The 25261-nt window shown below is 47.4% G+C and overlaps 2 protein-coding genes across 2 annotated transcripts in view; both read left to right on the top strand.

The window, feature by feature from the left end:
* Positions 1-25261, top strand: part of LOC130133100 (copine-1-like) — a 105569-nt gene that overhangs the window by 13927 nt on the left and 66381 nt on the right. Inside the window, exons 2-5 of the mRNA XM_056301924.1 lie at positions 19957-20085; positions 20364-20543; positions 22362-22436; positions 23973-24044. Coding sequence (XP_056157899.1) covers positions 19957-20085; positions 20364-20543; positions 22362-22436; positions 23973-24044 — 456 coding nt within the window. The remainder of the gene's footprint in view (positions 1-19956; positions 20086-20363; positions 20544-22361; positions 22437-23972; positions 24045-25261) is intronic.
* rbm12 (RNA binding motif protein 12) lies at positions 5928-8603 on the top strand. Its single transcript, XM_056301930.1, has one exon. It carries the CDS (start codon positions 5928-5930, stop codon positions 8601-8603), a length of 2676 nt encoding a protein of 891 aa, XP_056157905.1.

Raw genomic sequence — 25261 nt, 5'->3', positions numbered from 1 at the left:
TATTTTGTAGTGAAGTAACAGCAATACTCAGTAACAGTGTATCGTATAGCGATATAGCAGTAACAGTGTATCTTATAGTGAAGTAGCAGTAATACTCAGTAACAGTGTATCTTATAGTGAAGTAGCAGTAATACTCAGTAACAGTATATCTTATCGTGAAGTAGCAGTAATACTCAGTAACAGTGTATCTTATAGTGATGTAGCAGTAATACTCAGTAACAGTGTATTTTGTAGTGAAGTAACAGCAATACTCAGTAACAGTGTATCGTATAGCGATATAGCAGTAACAGTGTATCTTATAGTGAAGTAGCAGTAATACTCAGTAACAGTGTATCTTATAGTGAAGTAGCAGTAATACTCAGTAACAGTATATCTTATCGTGAAGTAGCAGTAATACTCAGTAACCGTGTATTTTATAGTGAAGTAGCAGTAATACTCAGTAACAGTGTATTTTATAGTAATATTCAGTAAAAGTGTATTTTATAGTGAAGTAGGAGTAATACTCAGTAACAGTGTATTTTATAATGAAGTAGCAGTAATACTCAGTAACAGTGTATCTTATAGTGATGTAGCAGTTATACTCAGTAACAGTGTATCTTATAGTGATGTAGCAGTAATACTCAGTAACAGTGTATTTTATAGTGAAGTAGCAGTAATACTCAATAACAGTGTATTTTATAGTGATGTAGCAGTAATACTCAGTAACAGTGTGTCGTATAGTGATGTAGCAGTAAAACTCAGTAAGCGTGTATCTTATAGTGATGTAGCAGTAATACTCAGTAAGAGTGTATCTTATAGTGATGTAGCAGTAATACTCAGTAAGAGTGTATCTTATAGTGATGTAGCAGTAATACTCAGTAAGAGTGTATCTTATAGTGATGTAGCAGTAATAGTCAGTAAGAGTGTATCTTATAGTGATGTAGCAGTAATACTCGGTAACAGTGTATCTTATTGTGATGTAGCAGTAATACTCAGTAACAGTGTATCTTATAGTGATGTAGCAGTAATACTCAGTAACAGTGTATCTTATAGTGATGTAGCAGTAATAGTCAGTAAGAGTGTATCTTATTGTGATGTAGCAGTAATACTCAGTAACAGTGTATCTTATAGTGATGTAGCAGTAATACTCAGTAACAGTGTATCTTATAGTGATGTAGCAGTAATACTCAGTAACAGTGTATCTTATAGTGATGTAGCAGTAATAGTCAGTAAGAGTGTATCTTATAGTGATGTAGCAGTAATACTCAGTAACAGTGTATCTTATTGTGATGTAGCAGTAATACTCAGTAACAGTGTATCTTATAGTGATGTAGCAGTAATACTCAGTAACAGTGTATCTTACAGTGGTGTAGCAGTAATACTCAGTAACAGTGTATCTTACAGTGGTGTAGCAGTAATACTCAGTAACAGTGTATCTTATAGTGATGTAGCAGTAATACTCAGTAACAGTGTATCTTATTGTGATGTAGCAGTAATACTCAGTAACAGTGTATCTTACAGTGATGTAGCAGTAATACTCAGTAACAGTGTATCTTACAGTGATGTAGCAGTAATACTCAGTAACAGTGTATCTTACAGTGATGTAGCAGTAATACTCAGTAACAGTGTATCTTATAGTGATGTAGCAGTAATCAGGGTACCTCTTGCGTCCCGGACTCGATGCAGATGGTTGGCGTGTAATGAGGGCCTGACGGGGTCTTGGCTCTGACGTAACGTGGATGAACTCAAACATCGTTCTGACAGCCACAGAGTTTTGGGGAAAGGAAAGAGTGTTTTTGGACGCAAACAGCCGAAGACAGGCGTCCAGATAGCGCCGCAGTCTATTCCATTGCCTACCAACGCGGGGATCGCTGGTTCGAATCCCCACGTTTTCTCCAGCTTGGTTGGGCGTCCCTTCAGACCCAATTGATCTTTCGCAAAGTACCACCCCAGAACGGTGCTTGTCCAATCCTACCATAGCAACGGTCCGTCAAGCTTTCAAACACACAACAAAATGCTGAGATGGTGTGCCTATGGGATCTGCAAATCGGACACTAGATATGTGAAAAGTTTGGAGGGGTGTAATTTTCTTTCCCTTCCCGAAACCCAGAACGCAAGAAGCGCAATGTGGGCAATAGATTTGGCAGTATAGCGGACCCACCCCATGGCCAGCTTCATCCATCCAGAACCAACAAAAATACCTGTCTGCTCCAAGCTAAGCTGGCTACTAGCTATTATTGATAGCTAATACAGCTAACGTATTATTACTGTTACTTCACCCACACAATGCGCTGATTTCTTCCTCCATGTTTTGGTGTTTTCCGGCTACTTCCTGGATAGTTCTGAAATGCTTGACGGGCATAGCAACAGTAACTAAGGGGGGCGGGACTTTGCGAAAGGTCAATTTGCCGTGTCTGCGGGTGGGAAGCCGGATGTGGGTATGTGTCTTGGTCGCTGCACTAGCGCCTCCTCTGGTCGGTCGGGGCGCCTGTTCAGGGGGGAGGGGGAACTGGGGGGAATAGCGTGATCCTCCCACATGCTGTGTCCCCCTGGTGAAACTCCTCACTGTCAGGTGAAAAGAAGTGGCTGGTGGCTCCACGTGTATGGGAGGAGGCATGTGGTAGTCTGCAGCCCTCCCCGGATCAGAAGAGAGGGTGGAGCAGAGACCGGGCCGGCTCGGAAGAGTGGGGTAATTGGCCGGGTACAATTGGGGAGAAAAAGGGGAGGGGTAAACCCAGCTGAAGATGAAAGTGAGTGCAGACGCATATGTAGAGGTATATGAGGTGGATGGGGCTACAGATCACAACGCCACATGAGGTGGGCGGAGCTTCAGATCACATCACCACCTGACGTTTGTCTTGATGTCTGCCCACACGTGCACGCAGACCTCTGAATGTGGTCCTCTTCCAGGAAGATCCATAACAGCATTGTTGTTTGAAATGGTGACATGATGGGACACATGAGAACTGTGTGGACTGAAGGCCTCAAATGGAGGAAGACATTTTTCATTTCATGTCCTTGATGACGTCTAATCAAAATGTTTGATGTTGTCTGATGTCCTGTTTGTGATGGGGTCTCAAGTCTTTTCCCTTCATATCATACAAAATAAAACTGCGGCGTTACTTTTCATCATGGTGTCGTAGTTGGGCTCACGCCGCGGGCTGATGAACCAGACCACTCGTCTGTAAACAAACTGGATGGTCTTTTGCTTTGGAATTAATTTACATTTTCTCATTTGTTTGCATTTTACATTTTCTCAACAAGTGAGTGACCTGCAAGTGTTAGAAAATAGCAAGAGATATTCCAGGGTGGACGTGCAGGCATAATGGAGCCCTAAGTCGTAATCACAGACAGGAGTGCAGGTCATGTTGAGTATAATTACTACATGAAGAATACATGGATAATAGTGATGGTAATAAAAGGAGATTTAAAAATATAGCTTTACGGTACCAGAAACCATCATCGGTCCTGTGGTTGTGTAAGTTATATCCTCTATATAGGCCTCTTTTCCACCAGAACGGTGCCAGTGCCGGTGCGGAGCCAGTTCTCACCGGAATGGTGCCGGTGCGGAGCCAGTTCTCACCAGTTCTCATCAGAACGGTGCCGGTGCGGAGCCAGTTCTCACCAGTTCTGATCAGAACGGTGGCAATGCTAGTGCGGAGCCAGTTCTCCCTTGGATTTCTGTGGATGTCCAGAGTGCCAACAAAGCGTTGGTCTCTTCCACAGACCACTGGCTCGACTTTTCACTGCTGCTGCTTTCACTCATGTTTTCTCAAAATGGCGGCAAATTTAATTTTACTGCGAAACTAAACGTCAATAGACATGTGCCAAGGGTTAAGGGGCAGTGAATTTCTTGCGGTAGCCCCTCCCATAACCACTGACATCAGCGGTTCCAACGTCTGGTCCAGCAATTTTGCAGTGCCGTACCGGAGCCAGTTTTTTGTTTGTTGGTTTGTTTGTTTTTTTTTTGCCCCTTTTTTCTCCCCAATTGTACTTGGCCAATTACCCCACTCTTCTGAGCCGTCCCGGTCTCTGCTCCACCCCCTCTGCTGATCCTGGGAGGGCTGCAGACTACCACATGCCTCCTCCCATACATGTGGAGTCACCAGCCGCTTCTTTTCACTTGACAGTGAGGAGTTTCACCATGGGGACGTAGCGCGTGGGAGGATCACGCTATTCCCCCCAGTTCCCCCTCCCCCCTGAACAGGAGCCCCAACTGACCAGAGGAGGCGCTAGTGCAGCGACCAGGACACATACCCACATCTGGCTTCCCACCCACAGACACAGCCAATTGTGTCTGTAGGGACGCCTGACCAAGTTGGAGGTAACACCGGGATTTGATCCGGTGATCCCCGTGTTGGTAGGCAACGGAATAGACCGCTACGATACCCGGACGCCTCTGGAGCCAGTTTTTTGGCACCGGCACCAGTCTTTTCGGTGGAAAAGTGTGGAACTGGTTCGAGATAGGCACCAGCACCAGGGCAGTGGAAAAGGGCCTTATGTAAGGGTGTGGTCTGGGAAGTCAAGGTGCCCAGGACTGTTTCATCAGGATTGATTTGCAGTTGTTAATCACAAACACTGAATGGAAATGCCAGATTTCCAAAGTAAACCTTGAATATTAAAAAGTTTTACAGTCACGAAGTGGAAACGTTGGCATTTTAATTGAGTATTTGTAATAAACGCTTATGGAAACGGGTATTTCTTCTCAACCATCAGATCAGACATGTTGCTAGCTTGTTGGAGCCACTGGAGCTGGTGATTTTTTTTGAGTTGGTCCATCTTGACCAGAGGAAATTTGTTTGCTTAAAAGCGGCTAATGGAAAAACATACTGATTCTCATTTTAAGTTCTTGACCATTGAAAATGTAACCTGATAGATGGCCTAAACCACCTGCAGTCATCGCAGTTTGCCTCTCCATCATGTCTCACCCGGTGGGACGGAGACGCTGGTCAGAATGCATGAGTACTAGTTCCTCACAGTAGGACCCGTCACCGTCTGTCTGTCATGTGCCTGAACCACCTCCTCCTCCTCTGGTTCTGTAGCCCTGTCTCCTCTTCGCCTCCTTCCACCTATGTTTTCTCTCTGCTGAAGTTCAGGAAGGACTGCTGGTTACATCACAAAGCTGCTGTGTTTGTTTGCTTAGCTAAGATATTTTTCCAAACATGCTGTTGAGGTAAAAGGCAGACGTGTTGATTATGAGTTTCAGGACTTTCTGTGGAAGGAGAATGAAATATCCTCAAACATCCATCTATTACCTTATGTTAATGATGCACTGATAGAACTTGCATTTCTTCTACAAAATATTCACACATGCAACCATTTTATTTGCAATCTAGAGCCCAAATTGTGAGTGAAGGCTACTGAACCATAAGCCGACCCTCATATCAGTACAGGGATGTCACATGGCTGCCGGTACAAGCTCCACCAGCCAGTCTGAAGGTGGTAGAGTTGTGGGTTAGATGAGTCACTTGGATGTCTTCACTTGCTTCTCCACACCTTTAAAAATGTGTTCAGGGAACAGATGATGCTGAGAATGTGTTGTGTTTGAATGTAATAAAGGAACTGACATTAAACTAAAGTGGTCCAGAGTTTCCTCAGTAGCAACATACCTTGTTAAGGTAACTGTCTGACACACCTTTTGTCTCTTAACCCTCAGGCATTCCACACAGCCACCGGTTTCTAAGTCTGCCTTATAAGGTTGTTACAGTGAGTTCAAAGTTGGGTCCCCAAAGTATTGTGGAGAACTTGGCTTCTATAGCTGCTGACTGAAGGCTCAACATTATAGGCTGTTAGATTATGTTAAGAATGCTTAGAAAATAACTGCAGAACATTTAGAAACAACTGGTCTGCTCTCTCTCCTACTCTCCCATCTTTTTCCTTCTCTTCTTCTCTTCTATTCTCTCCTCCCAGGCTGACAGTAGCTGTTATTGTCATTTAAACAGCCAGTCATGGCAGTAGTCATCAGGCTTCAGGGCCTGCCCATAGTGGCTGGGACCATGGACATCAGACACTTCTTCTCTGGCCTCACCATCCCTGACGGGGGCGTGCACATTGTTGGGGGCGAGCATGGTGAGGCCTTCATTGTCTTCGCCACAGATGAGGATGCTCGGCTGGGGATGATGCGCACAGGTGGGGCTATAAAGGGTTCCAAAGTGTCCCTGCTGCTAAGCAGCAAGACAGAGATGCAGAACATGATAGAACTCAGCCGGCGCAGGTTTGAGACTGGAGCAAGTGCAGTGGAAACGGCTGCTTCTACAGCTGGGAATGCCAACAGGCAGGGAGGCCCTGCCCCGATCCCTGCTGTGGGTCAGCCAGGAAGCGCGGGAAGAAGTGGTAGCCATAGTAACCAAGGTTTTGGCAACACCCAGTCCTCTGTGACTCCAGCAACCACAGTGCAAGAGCAGCAGACCAATAAGGCAGTAGCTACCAGTCTGCCCAGTATGGCTCCCAGCTTCACAAACAGCTATAGCCCCGCCCCCACCATTACTACAGGACCGCCCCCCATCCCACCCCTCCCAACCATGCCCTCCATGCCCCCACTCCCCACCCTACCTACCATGCCTGTCCCCCCTCCTGTCCCCACTGTCTCCTCCCTCTCCCAAGGCCCCCCTGTACCACCTATGTCCCACCTCCCCCACATGACCTCCCTACCGCCCTTCAACCCGTCCTTGCCTCCTCCTGCAGGTTTAGGCTCTGGCCTCCCCTTGGGGACCCCCAACCCAATGCTGTTTAACCCCCTCAATCCACTGGCCTCCCTGGGCCTTCAGGCCCACATGAAGGCTGCTGCAGCAGCAGCCACTGGTGGAGGACCAGCCAACCCAGATGAACTGTTTGTCCTCCTACAGAACCTCCCCTTCTCCTGCTCTGAGATAGAGATCAGGGAGTTTTTTCGCGGTCTGGGGGTAGAGGCAGTTCGTGTGCTGAGAGATGGGCAGGGCCGGGGGAATGGCAGAGCGCTGGTCAGGTTCTTCTCTCCTCAGGACAGCTTTGAGGCTGTAAAACGGGGCGGGGGTATGATGGGCCAGAGGTTCATTGAGATTTCCCCAGCAACTGAGCGACAATGGGCCAGCCTCAATGGTGGTGCTGTAGGTCCAGTCTCACACATCAACAACAAACCTAACTGCAACGAGTCTCAGGACCTACAGCATCGCCGAGATAACACTGGTTTGGGACCAGGAGGCAGGGAGCAGCGTGGGAGGTCTCGCTCTCCTCATCGTCAAGAATTATGCATCTATCTGAAAGGTCTCCCTTATGAGGCAGAGAAGAAGCAGGTCCAGGAGTTCTTTAAGAACTTGTCCATAGTGGAGGACAGCATTTATATTGCTTACAGTCCCAACGGCCGGGCCACAGGAGAAGGCTTCCTGGAGTTTAAGATGGAGCAGGACTATAAAACTGCTCTGGGGGCACACATGCAATACATGGGCAGCCGTTTCATCCAGGTCCACCCAATCAGCCGCAAGGGAATGCTGGAGAAAATTGATGCCATCCGCAAACGCACCGCCATGCAGGGAGATGGAAAAAGCCAAGATGGCTCTAAAGCTCCCAGGAACTGTGCCCACATCACCAACATCCCCTACAATGTCTCCAAGAAGGATGTCCGTGCCTTCCTGGAGGGGGTAGGCCTTTATGAGGACAGTCTGAAGGTTCTAACAGATTGCCACGGCAATGGGCTGGGCCAGGCCATTTTCCAGCTGAGGACAGAGGAAGACGCCCGCAAAGCGGAGAGGCTACACCGACAGAAACTTAACGGTCGAGATGCCTTTGTCCACCTGGTCACCTTCGACCAGATGAGAGAGATAGAGAGAAATCCTCCTCCTCAGAACAAGAGGGGCCAGCGGAACCAGAACCAAAACCAGCAGAATCAGCATCAGCCCAGCCAGCCCAGTCCACAGCAGTCCCAGATCAATCCGTTTGCTGGGATTAGCGGTGAGGAGTTTAACTTTCTGAGGAACACAATGGGAAACCTCAATGCCACGCCGTTTGTCTCTCCCTTCTCAGCACCTGGAAATGGGCTGGCTGGCCCACCTCCGCTGCCTCCTCTGGCCGCTGGGCTTGGGGATGTGGGACTGGGTGTGGCGCCACCACTAGTGGCTGGTTTGCCAGGAGGACCCATCCTAGAGCCACCAGGCTTCCGACCTGGAGCTGCAGGAGGTCCTCCATTCAACCAGGAGGCTCTGAGAGGACTTGCGCCCTTCGACGTGTCCAACAGGAAGGGGGGAGCAGGAGGACAGAATAGAGGAGGTGGAGCTAATAACAACCAGGGGCGGCCAGGAGGTGGGGCTAGCAGTGGACAGCAGGCATTTGTACCTGGAGCCGACAGTCTAAGGAACCAGCAGGCTGCTGGTGGGCCTGGTAACCCTGGCAACCAGCGCAGTGGTGCTGGTGGCCCAACAATTGTTAAACTGCAGAACATGCCATTCACAGTAACCGTGGATGAGATCATGGACTTCTTCTATGGCTACCAGGTTCTGCAAGGCTCTGTGTGTCTCCAGTTCAGCGAGAAGGGACTGCCCACTGGAGAGGCCATGGTTGCCTTCCAGTCCCATGATGAGGCCACGGCAGCGGTCATGGACCTCAACGACAGGCCCATTGGAGCACGCAAGGTCAAAATCAGTCTCGGCTGAAAAAAGATCCAGTAAACAGGCCAAAACAAACTTTCCAGGTTCAACCCCAACCCAACATGAATCCAAACCCACCAGCTCCTTTTCTGAACACAGGCTCAAGATCTCAGCACATTCAGAACAAACTGTTAGAATATAGAGGCCAGTAGCAGTTCAGGCTGCCAAGCCAAGCCCACTTAGAGTTTACTTTTTGTCCACTGAAGTTCCTCCCTCTCATGTGTGGTTAAATCCAAGTAAGCCCCTCCTCCCCTGTATGTCCAGGTGAAGATATCTAACAAACTTTGAGCCACATATTCACAGTTTCTTCACTCACACTGACAGCACAAATGAACAGACATGATGATGATGTCATCTGATTAATATGATTTGAATATATGAGCTTTTCTATTGGCCCAGAGCAAACTGTTTCTATGACAAAACAGCTCTTTTGTTGAGTCATGTCAGTAGCTGGAGATTTCAAAGTTTAAATCCCCTCTTTTGCTGCCATGAGGTCCACGGTTGTTGCTATGGTGTAACCTTTACGTTTTGCTCAGTTGCTATGGTAAAATGTTGATGAAAAGCTTTTTTTGTTCTGGTGAAAGGTTGAAATGTCCTCTTGCTATGGTATAACATTGACATTGCTCTGTTGCTATGGTATAACTGACATTGCTCTGTTGCTATGGTATAACATTGACATTGCTCTGTTGCTAAGGTATAACAATGACATTGCTCTGTTGCTATGGTATAACATTGACATTGCTCTGTTGCTATGGTAAAACATTGACTTTGCTCTGTTGCTATGGTAAAACATTGACATTAAGTTCTGTTTCTACGGTAAAACATGACCACAATGCTGTTTCTATGGTAAAACATTGACTTTGCTCTGTTGCTATGGTAAGACATTGACATTAAGCTCTGTTTCTACGGTAAAACATGACCACAATGCTGTTTCTACGGTAAAACATTGACTTTGCTCTGTTGCTATGGTAAAACATTGACATTAAGCTCTGTTTCTATGGTAAAACATGACCACAATGCTCTGTTTCCAAAATATCACTTTGCCAATGTTGTGTTGCTTTGCTGCTGATGTGGGCGATGGAGAGAGTGCTGACTGTCGTCATGGAAGCACGTGTTAGCTAACATGGATTCTCTTTAGAAACCTACAGCGTCTCTGCTCTCACAGGGGGCAGGGAAGGTTTTCAGCATGGCTAAATGGACCGGACCGGTCAAATGCTCTGCAATTCAAGCTGTGTTCTGATCACCCCTCTCTTATAAATAAACTCTTCTGTCATTATTTTTGCTGTGCTCTGAGGACTTGGACAACTGTTCTCTCCTGCCATGTTGGACCTCCCTACACATGCTCAGTTTGTGTGGACGGTTAAAATGTGATTGGCCTTGATGAACTGTGTTCCTGCTGCAAACTTTGCTCTCAGCTCTAGGAGATGAAAACGGTAGCGCGTACTATCACTTCTCTAGTGTTTTAGTTCAGTAGCCTTTTGCTGTCTTTATGAAAAGAACTGTTTCTGAGTTTTATAATGTTTAAATGTTCCACATTAATGCTAATTGTCTCTTCTGTCAGTGTGTTTAGAAATAATGTGCAGTCATCCTTTGCTTTGGCCAATAAAAGGACCTTTCTGGTGGAAATCAAGCCTGGCAGTTTTGCCGCCCTCTCTGCCCTCAATGTGTATTGTTCAATCAGGAAAATAGGGGATTTGTGTGAATTTTAAAAGTATCGACTATGATACTAATGTAGAGGTGATCTGAGAAGGTTATCAGCGGCTCTGGAGGTTTATTCTGTGTGAATTCGAGCTCTTCAGGATCATGACATGGGTAATGTGCACATCAGCTGGCCTCCGTGTCCTGCACAATCTTCCACCCTCCAGTCAACCTTCGATCACGCCAGAGATGGCAAATCCTCATGGTAGACTGCTCAAGAAAGGAGAGTTCAGACTTCTCCAGTGGAATATAAAGTCCAGCATACTAGACATTAAGCAGAATGGTGTTTGACCAGGATTACAGTTTATATCAGCAATATCCTTAAGTAAGGGAGCACATCCATGCTTAGGTTTATGGCTAAGCTAGTGCTAAAGAGAAACGGCTAGTTTAGCTTTGAAGTGAAAGAAGGTTGAATCAGTTCATCTGGACAAATACGTTTCATCTAAATGACCTCTTCAGTCTCACCTGACTGCAGGTGTCCCCACCCTTATAAACAATGCAGTGGTATAACCACCCAAGCCAACGACCATTAATTACAGTTTCTATGGCCATGTGTAATGTTCATAGAGGACTGGGGAATAGTTGCAATCACAGCATCGTAGGATGGTGACAGATGTACTCTTAGACCCCCCTACCCTTCGGTTCAGGAACGGTCGTTCCCTCTTCACATAGATGGCCTGTAGATGGTGTAGACTGTGGAGTCCTGGGCTGTAGATTGGTAGACTATGGAGTCCTGGCCTGTAGATGGTGTAGACTGTGGAGTCCTGGTCTGTAGATGGTGTAGACTGTGGAGTCCTGGTCTGTAGATGGTGTGTAGACTGTGGAGTCCTGGTCTGTAGATGGTGTATAGACTGTGGAGTCCTGGTCTGTAGATGGTGTAGACTGTGGAGTCCTGGTCTGTAGATGGTGTATAGAATGTGGAGTCCTGGTCTGTAGATGGTGTAGACTGTGGAGTCCTGGTCTGACGTGTTAGCTCTCCTGTGTTGTGTCATCCTCTTGGCCAGCGTCTGTTTGGTTTCCCAGATGTACAAGTCCCAGTAATCCTCCTGCCACTTAACAGCTACACTATATTGCTCTGTTTGTGTCGGGGGACCTGATCCTTGGGGTGGACCAACTTCTGGTGCAGCGTGTTTTGGGGTTTGAAAGCAACTGAGACGCGGTGTTTTGAAAATACGCATCTCAGCTTTTCCAGCACTCCCACCACATACAGAATCACCACTGGTTTACACTTAGACAGCTGTTGTTCATCTCCTCTCTTCCATCGGCTGGTGCACTGTTTGGGCGTCTTCCTGGTTTTGACAATGCCCAGTTAGGATAACCACACTTGACCAGGGTCTGTTTAATGTGGGATTTCTCCTCTTCCCTGACTGCTGTGTCCCACATTAAACAGGCCCTGATTAAGTGTGGTCATCCTAACTGGGCATTGTCAAAACCAGGAAGACCCCAAAAAGTGCACCAGCTGATCGAAGAGAGGAAAAGGACAACAGCTGTCTAAGTGTAAACCAGTGGTGATTCTGTATGTGGTGGGAGTGCTGGAAAAGCTGAGACCGCGTCTCAGTTGCTTTCAAACCCCAAAACACGCTGCACCAGAAGTTGGTCCACCCCAAGGATCAGGTCCACCCCAAGGATCGGGTCCCCCGGCACAAACAGAGCAATATAGTGTAGCTGTTAAGTGCCAGGAGGGTTGCCGTGACTTGTACATTGGGGAAACCAAACAGACGCTGGCCAAGAGGATGACACAACACAGGAGAGCTAACACGTCAGACCAGGATTCCACAGTCTACACCATCTACAGACCAGGACTCCACAGTCTACACCATCTACAGACCAGGACTCCACAGTCTACACCATCTACAGACCATGACTCCACAGTCTACACCATCTACAGGCCAGGACTCCACAGTCTACACCATCTACAGGCCAGGACTCCACAGTCTACACCATCCACAGACCAGGACTCCACAGTCTACACCATCTACAGACCAGGACTCCACAGTCTACACCATCTACAGGCCAGGACTCCACAGTCTACACCATCTACAGGCCAGTGGCCACTCTTTCAGGGATGAGGGTGTGCAGATCCTTGATAGGGAGGAACGCTGGTTTGAACGGGGAGTCAAAGAGGCCATCTATGTGAAGAGGGAACAACCATCCCTGAACTGTGGGGGGGGGGGGGGGGGCTAAGAGTACATCTGTCACCAACTTACAATGCTGTGATTGCAAACATTCCCCAATCCTCTGTGAATAGTACACATGGCTGTTGTAACGCTAGTTACTGGTCACACCGTATTTGCACATGAAACTGGTCGATGGTGTGGGTGGTTATACCACTGTATTGTTTATAAGGGTGGGGACACCTGCAGTCACTGTATTGTTATAAGGGTGGGGACACCTGCAGTCACTATTGTTATAAGGGTGGGGACACCTGCAGTCACTGTATTGTTATAAGGGTGGGGACACCTGCAGTCACTGTATTGTTTATAAGGGTGGGGACACCTGCAGTCACTGTATTGTTATAAGGGTGGGACACCTGCAGTCACTATTGTTATAAGGGTGGGGACACCTGCAGTCACTGTATTGTTATAAGGGTGGGACACCTGCAGTCACTGTATTGTTTATAAGGGTGGGGACACCTGCAGTCACTGTATTGTTATAAGGGTGGGGACACCTGCAGTCACTGTATTGTTATAAGGGTGGGGACACCTGCAGTCACTGTATTGTTTATAAGGGTGGGGACACCTGCAGTCACTGTATTGTTTATAAGGGTGGGGACACCTGCAGTCACTGTATTGTTATAAGGGTGGGACACCTGCAGTCACTGTATTGTTTATAAGGGTGGGGACACCTGCAGTCACTGTATTGTTATAAGGGTGGGGACACCTGCAGTCACTGTATTGTTATAAGGGTGGGGACACCTGCAGTCACTGTATTGTTTATAAGGGTGGGGACACCTGCAGTCACTGTATTGTTATAAGGGTGGGACACCTGCAGTCACTATTGTTATAAGGGTGGGGACACCTGCAGTCACTGTATTGTTATAAGGGTGGGACACCTGCAGTCACTGTATTGTTTATAAGGGTGGGGACACCTGCAGTCACTGTATTGTTATAAGGGTGGGGACACCTGCAGTCACTGTATTGTTATAAGGGTGGGGACACCTGCAGTCACTGTATTGTTTATAAGGGTGGGGACACCTGCAGTCACTGTATTGTTATAAGGGTGGGGACACCTGCAGTCACTGTATTGTTTATAAGGGTGGGACACCTGTAGTCACTATTGTTATAAGGGTGGGGACACCTGCAGTCACTGTATTGTTTATAAGGGTGGGGACACCTGCAGTCACTGTATTGTTTATAAGGGTGGGGACACCTGCAGTCACTGTATTGTTTATAAGGGTGGGGACATCTGCAGTCACTATTGTTTATAAGGGTGGGGACACCTGCAGTCACTGTATTGTTTATAAGGGTGGGGACACCTGCAGTCACTGTATTGTTTATAAGGGTGGGGGTACCTGCAGTCACTGTATTGTTTATAAGGGTGGGGGTACCTGCAGTCACTGTATTGTTTATAAGGGTGGGGACACCTGCAGTCACTGTATTGTTTATAAGGGTGGGGGTACCTGCAGTCACTGTATTGTTTATAAGGGTGGGGACACCTGCAGTCACTGTATTGTTTATAAGGGTGGGGACACCTGCAGTCACTGTATTGTTTATAAGGGTGGGGACACCTGCAGTCACTGTATTGTTTATAAGGGTGGGGACACCTGCAGTCACTGTATTGTTTATAAGGGTGGGGACACCTGCAGTCACTGTATTGTTTATAAGGGTGGGGACATCTGCAGTCACTATTGTTTATAAGGGTGGGGACACCTGCAGTCACTGTATTGTTTATAAGGGTGGGGACACCTGCAGTCACTGTATTGTTTATAAGGGTGGGGACACCTGCAGTCACTGTATTGTTTATAAGGGTGGGGGTACCTGCAGTCACTGTATTGTTTATAAGGGTGGGGGTACCTGCAGTCACTGTATTGTTTATAAGGGTGGGGACACCTGCAGTCACTGTATTGTTTATAAGGGTGGGGGTACCTGCAGTCACTGTATTGTTTATAAGGGTGGGACACCTGCAGTCACTGTATTGTTTATAAGGGTGGGGACACCTGCAGTCACTGTATTGTTTATAAGGGTGGGGACACCTGCAGTCACTGTATTGTTTATAAGGGTGGGGACACCTGCAGTCACTGTATTGTTTATAAGGGTGGGGACACCTGCAGTCACTGTAGTGTTTATAAGGGTGGGGTACCTGCAGTCACTGTATTGTTTATAAGGGTGGGGACACCTGCAGTCACTGTATTGTTTATAAGGGTGGGGTACCTGCAGTCACTGTAGTGTTTATAAGGGTGGGGTACCTGCAGTCACTGTATTGTTTATAAGGGTGGGGGTGGGGTACCTGCAGTCAGGTGAGACTGGAGAGGTCACTTAGATGATGAAAGGTGTCTGTCCAGATGAAGTGATTCAAGCTTCTGTGATGTTCTACCTGGATTACTGTGCTTGCATCAAGACCTTCAGTTTTGAAGCTATTGGCTTGGACTGAGCTCAGAACTGCTACCATTGACTTGAGTAGAGGTTTCCGTAGGGGGTTTGACTGGTAAAACAAGTAAAATGATAATGCCAAAGTATAGTTTGTGTGGAAAAGGGAATGTTGGTGTCTGTTTTGTGAGTACTCGGCTAAAGGCTTTATCTGTGTACTCCGCTAGGTAATTATGAAATACAAGTTTGTTTGTTTTTTGTCAATGGGCACAAGACATTTTCTTGAAGATTTTGACCTCTGGGGGCACTGTTTCCAGATAGGGAGATATGTTTGTGTCTGATGGGCTTCACACAGGAACTGGTCTATGAAGGGAAACTGGCCTGATTCTGGTTCAACTCTAAGCACATGTACTGTTGTAGGAAGAGACAAAACATCCCAGTAAAACTAGATGGAACAACCCAGACAAATCAGTTGTGTGTGTGTGTGTGTGTGATGGAGCCAGCAGGCCCTGACAGTCAGGTTGCAGGTGAGGCCTGGTGGTCTGTATATGGTTTTAGCTCCCTGTCATTCCTTCAGAGTCCTCCAACCTCCCTACTGAGTTCCACGGGAGCAGACTGACCAGGACTGGATTAGAAAGCCGGCAGCTTGGCTGCAGGGCAGGCCAGGCCCAGTAGGACTGACAACTGTGTCCCAAATGAATACCGTAGCCAAACGAAAATCTTTATACAGCCATTCATGGACTCCAGTAGCCCAGGTCAAACTGTAGATGTCGCTGTTGCAGGGAACAAAGCCACAGTCTCTTACAATGAGAGTTTGAGACACACTTTTGCTATAGGAACCCCAACTCCAGACTGGGACCCGATGCCAGCCTGTTGTATGTAGCCCATTAGATACCAGTTTAAACACAAAGAAGCATAGTTTGAACCGGTGTGAAGACTTAAAGCACCCGCCCGTAACACTGAAAGTTGCAGTTACAGTCCTGCAGATGGTCATTTGTGTCTTGTGATGGTAAGGGGAGTGTTTACTGAACTCCATTCACAGTGAATGAGAGAGTCAGCAGGGCTGTTGTGTCAGCAACTTCCCACCGCCAACAAAAAGCCTGTTTTACTTATTGATGTAGTTCTATCTGTTGGTAAAGTTCTTGCACCAGCTTGTTATGTCATATCTACTGGTTCGACACAACACCTTCGCTTTTTCAAACTCAACACTACCGGCCTCTTCCTCACTTGGCTGCTATGATGAAGGAGGAAACACCTGTCGTTTTCCCCGGCAGAGCCCTAGCAGACCCCTCTTCAGTACAGGAGAGGTGGGACGGTGCTGGTGCTCATGTTGTGGCTGTGTGCTGGGGGACACGTTGGGTCTTGGCAGGTAGACTAGGGGTAAGTGAACTTGGGGTGGTTAACTTGGTCCTGAGCAGGAGGCCACGGTGCCTAACACAGCATGCAAGCAGGTCGTCACTTGGAGGAGATGGTGTAATGGTGATCAGGACGGTGTGAGTGTGTGCCGCTTTCAACATGTAAAATCCTCACGGTTTGAAATGGAGGTGGAGTAGATTAAATGGAGGTGGTGTAGAAGACATGGAGGTGGTGTAGATTAAACGGAGGTGGAGTAGAATAAATGGAGGTGTAGAAGACATGGAGGTGGTGTAGATTAAATGGAGGTGGAGTAGATTAAATGGAGGCGTAGAAGACATGGAGGTGGTGTAGAAGGAATCGAGGTGGTGTAGATTAAACGGAGGTGGAGTAGATTAAATGGAGGTGGTGCAGATGAAATGGGCCTGCGAGTGTGTACGTCAGTCATTTATGATGGCGGCGTTTTTAACCATTGGGCAGAGTGGGGAGGCGGGACCGACCGGTAAGTAGAACAGGAAGCAGATAGAGGAACGGAAGTCGTTTGTTCTGCACGCGATCCGAGAACCTTGTCAGATGTAAAGATGCTGTTGTCCTGGTTACCCCCTCCCCCGAGTGATTGACAGCCAGGGTTGAGGGTGTATAAAGATGTAATATTTCGCCCCTCATGTCGCCAGTCTTTAGAGTGGTCATCTTTAGACAAAGTGAGTGTGTCAACATTGCACTTCATATGTAGTGAGCGCAGCAGCGATGAATTTATCCGTGTGGACTGAACACCGTCCGCCCCTCCGTCCAGACGGCGTCTGTCCCCAGCTGGGGCTTCGCGGGCTGGGGCTAGGCGGGCTGGGGCTTCGCGGGCTGGGGCTAGGCGGGCTGGGGCTTCGCGGGCTGGGGCTAGGCGGGCAGGGGCTTCGCGGGCTGGGGCTTCGCGGGCTGGGGCTAGGCGGGCTGGGGCTAGGCGGGCTGGGGCTAGGCGGGCAGGGGCTGACTCTGGTCATCCCGTGTGTACTGAGTGTTTTCCCGCAGAGCCTCGTGTGTGGACGGACGGCTGCTGCTGCTGCTGGTGGTGGTGGTGGTGCAGAAGCCGTGAAGAGACGAGCGGTGTCTCCGTCCTCACACACGTGTTCTCTCTCTCTCTCGCTGTCTCGCTCTCTCTCTCGCTCTCCCGCTCTCTCTGTCTGTCTCTCTCTCTCTCTCCCTCTCCCGCTCTCTCTGTCTCTCTCTCTCGCTGTCTCTATCTCGCTCTCTCTCTCGCTCTATCTCTCTTTCTCCCGCTCTCTCTCTCTCTCTCCCGCTCTCTCTCTCTCTCCCTCCCTCTCTCTCTCTCTCTCTCTCTCTCTCTCTCTCTCTCTCTCTCTCGCTCTCTCTCTCTCGCTCTATCTCTCTTTCTCCCGCTCTCGCTCTATCTCTCTCCCGCTCTCTCTCTCTCTCTCTCGCTCTCTCTGTCTCTCTCTCGCTCTCTCTGTCTCTCTCTCGCTGTCTCTATCTCGCTCTCTCTCTCTCGCTCTATCTCTCTTTCTCCCGCTCTCTCTCTCTCTCTCCCGCTCTCTCTCTCTCTCCCTCCCTCTCTCTCGCTGTCTCTCTCTCGCTCTATCTCTCTTTCTCCCGCTCTCGCTCTATCTCTCTCCCGCTCTCTCTCTCCCGCTCTCTCTCTCTCGCTCTCTCTGTCTCTCTCTCTCGCTGTCTCTATCTCGCTCTCTCTCTATCTCTCTTTCTCCCGCTCTCTCTCTCTCTCTCCCGCTCTCTCTCTCTCTCCCTCCCTCTCTCTCTCTCGCTCTATCTCTCTTTCTCCCGCTCTCTCTCTCTCTCTCCCGCTCTCTCTCTCTCTCCCTCCCTCTCTCTCTCTCTCGCTCGCTCTCTCTCTCTCGCTCTATCTCTCTTTCTCCCGCTCTCGCTCTATCTCTCTCCCGCTCTCTCTCTCTCTCGCTCTATCTCTCTCCCGCTCTCTCTCTCTCTCTCTCCCGCTCTCTCTCTCCCTCTCTCTCTCTCTCTCTCTCTCTCTCTCTCTCTCTCTCGCTGTCTCTCTCTCACGTCACGTCAGACAGACGGCTGCCCTGTGGTGAGGGAAGAGTTGTCATTTGAATTGTGGTCGTCGCGGACGTCATGTCCAGCTGCGAGACAGCCGCCCGCCCAGCCCGTCTGCCGTCCTCGGCCGTTGGTCTGCGGCGTCGTGCTGCCGGTGTCCCGCTGTGTGTAGCAGCCTGGCGGCCGCTTGAAAGCACAATGTAATGATCATATGAACTGACGCCGTTCTCCCGGAGTCCGGACAGAGCCTCCGGACAGAGCCTCCGGACGGACTAGACCCCCCGATTGTGTTGAGGATGCTGAAGGGGAAGCCAGTAAGCGGAAGCTGCGAGGGGAAGAGCTTTCTTCCTCTTACGTAACGCTGTCCTGTAGCGCACAAATAAAGGGGCGGGGCAGGGGGCTTACTTCCTGCTACGCAGGCGGGCTGCACAGTGACTGACAGGTGTATTATCCAATCGAATCGTTGCCTCGTGTTTCTTTGTCCTATGACTGAAGGACCCACCTCGTTTTCACCGACCTTCCTCGACTTCCGGTTTGTAAAGCTGGTATTGAACGGGCTGCGTTGCCTTGAGACTTGTAGTCTGCGTGTTGGAAAAGATAGCGGCTCTGGAAAGGTAACTTTACCCCGAAACACTTCACCCCCAAAAACACTTTACCCCAAAAACACTTCACCCCAAAACACTCGCTCGGCTTTCTCAGCTGGACGTGTACGTCTGCTAGTTTCACCAAGTTGTTCTGCTGCAGGGTTTACCGGCTTTGCAGCGTGGGGCGTAGCCCGGCTCGGAAGGCTTCGTTGTTCCGGATGAGTATTATCCTTCATGGGCTTAGCTTGGTCTTAACCCGGCTCAACCCGGCTCGGAAGGGTTGGTCTTAACCCGGCTCGGAAGGGTTGGTGTTCTGGACGAGTATTATTATTATCCTTCATTGCAGTTGGTGCTTGTTAGTTTGATAAAAAGCTGTTACTGGTTTTACTTGGGCCGTCTTCCTGCGTGTCTAACCCCTTGACTGCCTCGCTGAATTTATATGAAATCGTAACTTTGCAATATCCGTCATAACATGGTAATGCATTTGAGTGTGTGCTTCTCTGTAGGTGGCGGAGTGTTTCTAACTCTCTCTCTCTCTCTCCCCCTGTCTGTCTGTGTGTGTGTGTGTGTGTGTGTCTCTCTCTCTCTCTCTCCCTGTCTCTCTCCCCCTGTCTGTGTGTGTGTGTGTGTGTGTCTCTCTCTCTCTCTCTCCCTGTCTCTCTCCCTGTCTCTCTTCCCCTGTCTGTGTGTGTGTGTCTCTCTCTCTCTCCCTGTCTATCTCTCTCTGTCTGTGTCTCTCCCTGTCTCTCTCTCCCGCTCGCTCTCTTCCTGTCTCTCTGTCTCTGTCTGTGTCTCTCTCCCGCTCTCTCTCTCTCTGTCTGTGTCTCTCCTCCCTGTCTCTCTCTCTCTCGCTCGCTCTCTCCCTGTCTCTGTCTCTCTCCCTGTCTCTCTCTCTCTGTCTGTGTCTCTCTCCCTGTCTCTCTCTCTCTTGCTCGCTCTCTCCCTGTCTCTGTCTCTGTGCCTCTGTGTCTCTCTCTTGCTGTCTCTCTCTCTCTCGCTCGCTCTCTCCCTGTCTCTGTGTCTCTGTGTCTCTCTCTTGCTGTCTCTCTCTCTCTCGCTCGCTCTCTCCCTGTCTCTGTGTCTCTGTGTCTCTCTCTTGCTGTCTCTCTCTCGCTCGCTCTCTTCCTGTCTCTTGCGTCTCTGTGTCTCTCTCTTGCTGTCTCTCTCTCTGTCTAGATGGCGGACTGTGTTTCCAAGGTTGAGTTGTCGGTGTCCTGTTCTAATCTCCTGGATAAAGATGTAGGTTCCAAGTCGGACCCGCTGTGCGTTCTTCTGCAGAGCACAGGGGACGACCAGTGGACTGAGGTGACGTAGGCGTGTGTGTGTCCTGGTGAAATGTGACCTGTGATGACTTTTAGGTTGATGTTATGATTTGGATATGATTGTAGTTATCCATCTATTGTCTGTTCTTCTATAATAATGATGAGGGTCATGGTTATATTATTATTATTGTAATTCTTATTGGATTAGTTATAGCAAATGTTCAACGACTGTCATGTTTATTTCAGGGAAATACTATTTGTCTGTTTTATCTCTGTCTGTCTGTCTGTGTGCCTGTAATGTTTGTGTCTGTCTGGGTTCAGTTGGGTCGTACGGAGCGGGTCAAGAACTGTGAGAACCCATCATTTAGCGAACATCTGAGATTGGACTACCACTTTGAGACCGTCCAAAAAGTCAAACTGGGGATCTATGACATCGACAACACGTCTGCTGACCTCAGTGATGATGACTTCTTGGGAGGCGTGGAGCTGACCCTGGGACAGGTACAGACCAGGCCAAGAAAACAAAATTATCATTAGATGGGGAAAAAGTGGAAATGTTTCTAAAATGTTCATGTTGAGGTTTTTTTCAAAACACTAAGTACAAAAATGACCAGTAAAACAACTAATGTCATGATGGGAGGTGTCATGATGGAAGTGTCATGATGGAGGTGTCATGATGGAGATGTCATGATGGAAGTATCATGATGGAGGTGTCCTGATAGAAGTGTCATGGCGTTATAGTTTTGTCACAGAATAAGAAGTCAGCCGAAACAGGACACATGGTCTGAAGAGGTGACTAAGTCATCTGGTGAAGATCCACCAGAAGAACCGTAGCTTTTCTAATGAGCGCTGATGTAGAGTTGGCTGGGTCTTAACTCAGTACCAACATGCCATTCGCACACAGAAATAATGTGTTCCCTGCCACCTCCAGTAACTCCTTTAATTCTCCACTCCTCTCTAATCAATATGGCTAGTGGTTCGAGGAAAATTGTGAACAGGAGTGGGCTAAGACTGCAACCCTGGCAAGTGGATCTGGATATCTTAAAGAATGGAGATACAGCCACTCTGATGGCCGAGCGGAATAACCCGCCGTTCTTGCAACCCGCTCGTCATGTGGCTGGGAGGTTCGTATCCCAGACTTGCCGTAACCGGTCATGGCCAGAGCGTCCACAGGGTAAGGCATTCATTAGGCCACCCTTACCCGAGGGATAGTGGGTGTAGATCGGTGTAGTGTTCGGGGCCTCGTCATTGTCCAGCGACCCCTCTGGCCCACCCGGGCGCCTGCAGCCAAGTAACCGAAAGCATTCTCCCTACGCCTCCTTCGCGGCCTGAGGGTAATGCAATCCATGCGAGGCTTCAGCGTGGAAAATAGCGAGAGCAGCCGACACGAGTTTGAAGGAAGCTGGTGTAACGACTATCTCCTTCCTGTGGAAACGTGAGCCAGGGGAGTTATTCCACAAGAGTTCCGGCCATAGGCCACTGGGTTAATAGGGTGGGATAAGGGGAAAAACTAGAAATAAAAAGAAAAAAGAATGGAGATACTGTCCCAATAGTGAAAACTGCAGCCCTAGGATTTGAACGTACAGGCTTGTGGGTCTGTACGTTCACTTAATGTAGTGGTGGAATGTCAAGTGCAATGAATCTTAGGATGCTTCATTTATTTATTTATTTAGCTTGTGTGACTTTTTACCCTTCGCGTGGTCCTCATGTTAGTCTGTATGCATGGCCACACGAGGACGCCAGTGTGCATCTCTTGCCCATGTACTGATCTGTGCGTTGTCTCTGACATACTGATGATTGCTGCTGGTCTGTGAGTTGTGTGTATAGTCTGTGAGTGTGTGTATAGTCTGTGAGTTGTGTATGGTGTGGGTAGATTGTGTATGGTCTGTGAGTGTGTGTATAGTCTGTGAGTTGTGTATGGTGTGGGTAGATTGTGTATGGTCTGTGAGCGTGTGTATGGTCTGTGAGTTGTGTATGGTGTGGGTAGATTGTGTATGGTTTGTGAGTGTGTGTATGGTCTGTGAGTTGTGTATGGTGTGGGTAGATTGTGTATGGTCTGTGAGTTGTGTATGGTGTGGGTGGATTGTGTATGGTCTGTGAGTGTGTGTATGGTGTGGGTAGATTGTGAGTGTGTGTATGGTCTGTGAGTTGTGTATGGTGTGGGTGGATTGTGAGTGTGTGTATGGTGTGGGTAGATATGGAACTGAACTGTTCTTCTGGGATAAATAAAGTTGTCTGACTCTGAACCCATCTGAACTAGACTCTGATCTGAATTACCTGAACTAAGTGTGTCATTTTCTTGTGTGTGTGTGTGACCAGATTGTGGCCAGTAAAACTCTCACCAGACCTCTGCAGCTGAAGAAAGGCAAACCTGCTGGAAAAGGAACCATCACCGTATGTACCGTGTGTGTGTGTGTGTGGGTGTGGGTGTGGCTTGGCTGTGTGTGTGTATCTTGGCTGTGTGTGTGCAGTTTGACAGTAGACATGCAAAGAAAACATTCTAGTCATTAATCCTGCTTTATTCCGTGGCATACAACAGAGTAAGAGTCACTTACAGCACAAGTAACCAGCAGTGAGGAAGTCAAAGTTCAGAGCTACAGAAGCCTGGTAGATACATGGATGAACATCTGGTAGATTCATGGATAAACATCTGGTAGATACATGGATAAACATCTGGTAGATATATGGATAAATATCTGGTAGATTTATGGATAAACATCTGGTAGATACATGGATAAACATCTGGTAGATACATGGATAAACATCTGGTAGATGCATGGATAAACGTGGTAGATTCATGGATAAATATCTGGTAGATACATGGATAAACATCTGGTAGATTCATGGATAAATATCTGGTAGATTTATGGATAAACATCTGGTAGATACATGGATAAACATCTGATAGATACATGGATAAACATCTAAACATCTGATAGATGTATGGATAAATATCTGATAGATTCATGGATAAACATCTGGTAGATACATGGATAAACATCTGATAGATTCATGGATAAACATCTGGTAGATACATGGATAAACATATAAACATCTGGTAGATATATGGATAAATATCTGGTAGATTTATGGATGAACATCTGGTAGATACATGGATAAACATCTGATAGATATATGAATAAATATCTGGTAGATTTATGGATAAACATCTGATAGATTCATGGATAAACATCTGATAGATAAATGAATAAATATCTGGTAGATTTATGGATAAACATCTGATAGATTCATGGATAAACATCTGGTAGATACATGGATAAACATCTGGTAGATTCATGGATAAATATCTGGTAGATTCATGGATAAACATCTGGTAGATATATGGATAAATATCTGGTAGATTTATGGATGAACATCTGGTAGATACATGGATAAACATCTGGTAGATACATGGAGAAACATCTGATAGATTCATGGGTAAACATCTGGTAGATACATGGATAAACATGGTAGATTCATGGATAAACATCTGATAGATACAGGATAAACATCTAAACATCTGATAGATGTATGGATAAATATCTGATAGATTCATGGATAAACATCTGGTAGATACATGGATAAACATCTGATAGATTCATGGATAAACATCTGGTAGATACATGGATAAACATCTAAACATCTGGTAGATATATGGATAAATATCTGGTAGATTTATGGATGAACATCTGGTAGATATGTGGATAAACATCTGATAGATACATGGATAAACATCTGGGAGATTCATGGATAATCATCTGGTAGATCCATGGATAAACATCTGTACCCCAAGAACCATGGTGGACGATAGAGAGGGGACAGACAGACAGATGTGTTACCATGACTTCATTTGGATAAAAGTGAGTGGAGGACACTGACGCAGTTTTATGTAGGCTGTCTGAATGAAAGCATGATGCATTGTGTCTGTAGGTCACGGCAGAGGAGATTAAAGACAACAGAGCCGTTGTATTGGAACTGGAGGCTAAAGGTCTGGACAAAAAGGTAAGGAAAACTCCAGAAACACAACTGGTTTTAAACTGGTCTGAGACTGGTTTCAGACTTTTCCAACTGGTCTAATATTGGTCTCAGACTGGTCTTTGGCTTGTCTCAACTGAGTCAGACTGGTCTAATAATGGTTTCCCACTAGGGTGACCAGGGCACAGCATTTTTATCTTTTGTCCTGCGTCCCACATATTGAGACAATGTTCCGCATTTTGATAGACTCTAGTTTTCAAAAGTCAAACCACTGCAGGAGCTGTCATCACAGGGCTGTGTCTGATGTCAATCAAACTGGGCAGATGTGGGTCAAGTGCAGGTTAACCTGTCGCCGTCTTCGCTGCCACAGGCTATGCCCAACAGGGAAAATTGCGAGTCACTACAAAACCGCTGCAGATTTAGGTGGAATATGATGACGCCAAGAAAAGGAAATGCAGCTACAACAGACTGGGAAACAACTTGTGACTGGTTGAAGTCGGTGCAAGGCGAGTCCCAGAGAGTTTTTTGCAAAATTTGCCAGAGTTATTTTTCAGTTTCACACAGAGGGAAATACGACGTGAAGCAACACGGGACATGTGAGTCTCACAAGTAACATGTGGCTCAAAAAGAGATGTGCTGATCTATGGACTCATTCCTACTGAAACCCAAAGATGGTTGCGACAGATAAGGTAACAGCATCTGAAATAACTAGCGTTTACCACACTGCAGAGCACTCCCACCCATACAGGTCGGCAGACTGGTAGTAAGCTAGCACCGCTCATTTTTCCAGATTCGGACTTTGCAAAAAATATGTCCTGTAGTTGTACAGAAGCAGCGTCCATTGTTACAGATGTGCTTGCACCTGCCTCTGTGGAAACTTGTTTGAGAGAATTAAAAACACCAATGGTTCAACTCCAAAGTGACAAAAACGCACACACACCATTTTTTTCAGTGGCTTCAGATGCTTCTAATCATGGCACAACAAAACTTTTCCCACTGTGTTAGATATTGGACACCAGAGTTGGGTTTGAAAAGCAAGCTGGATGAGTCATCTACTAATGTACACCGCCAGTTTATGAACAAGTTAAAAGAAAATGACCTGCGACTGGACATGATTTCGGCCTACACTTCTGATAATGCAAGTGTAAGTTACGCAAAAGCCATTCTGTTTTCCAGAAGCGAAAAGCAGACAACAGTGACATCATAAAGGCAAACTGTATGGCCCACATGCACAACTGGAAAAC

This window comes from Lampris incognitus, chromosome 2, assembly GCF_029633865.1.
Source record: "Lampris incognitus isolate fLamInc1 chromosome 2, fLamInc1.hap2, whole genome shotgun sequence".
NCBI classification, from domain to species: Eukaryota; Metazoa; Chordata; class Actinopteri; order Lampriformes; family Lampridae; genus Lampris; species Lampris incognitus.
Note: the sequence above shows the minus strand (reverse complement) of the source record. Positions and strands in the feature narration are given on the sequence as shown.

Coding starts and splice junctions, on each gene's coding strand:
- rbm12 (XM_056301930.1), top strand. CDS start 5,928: ATGGCAGTAGTCATCAGGCTTCAGGGCCTGCCCATAGTGGCTGGGACC.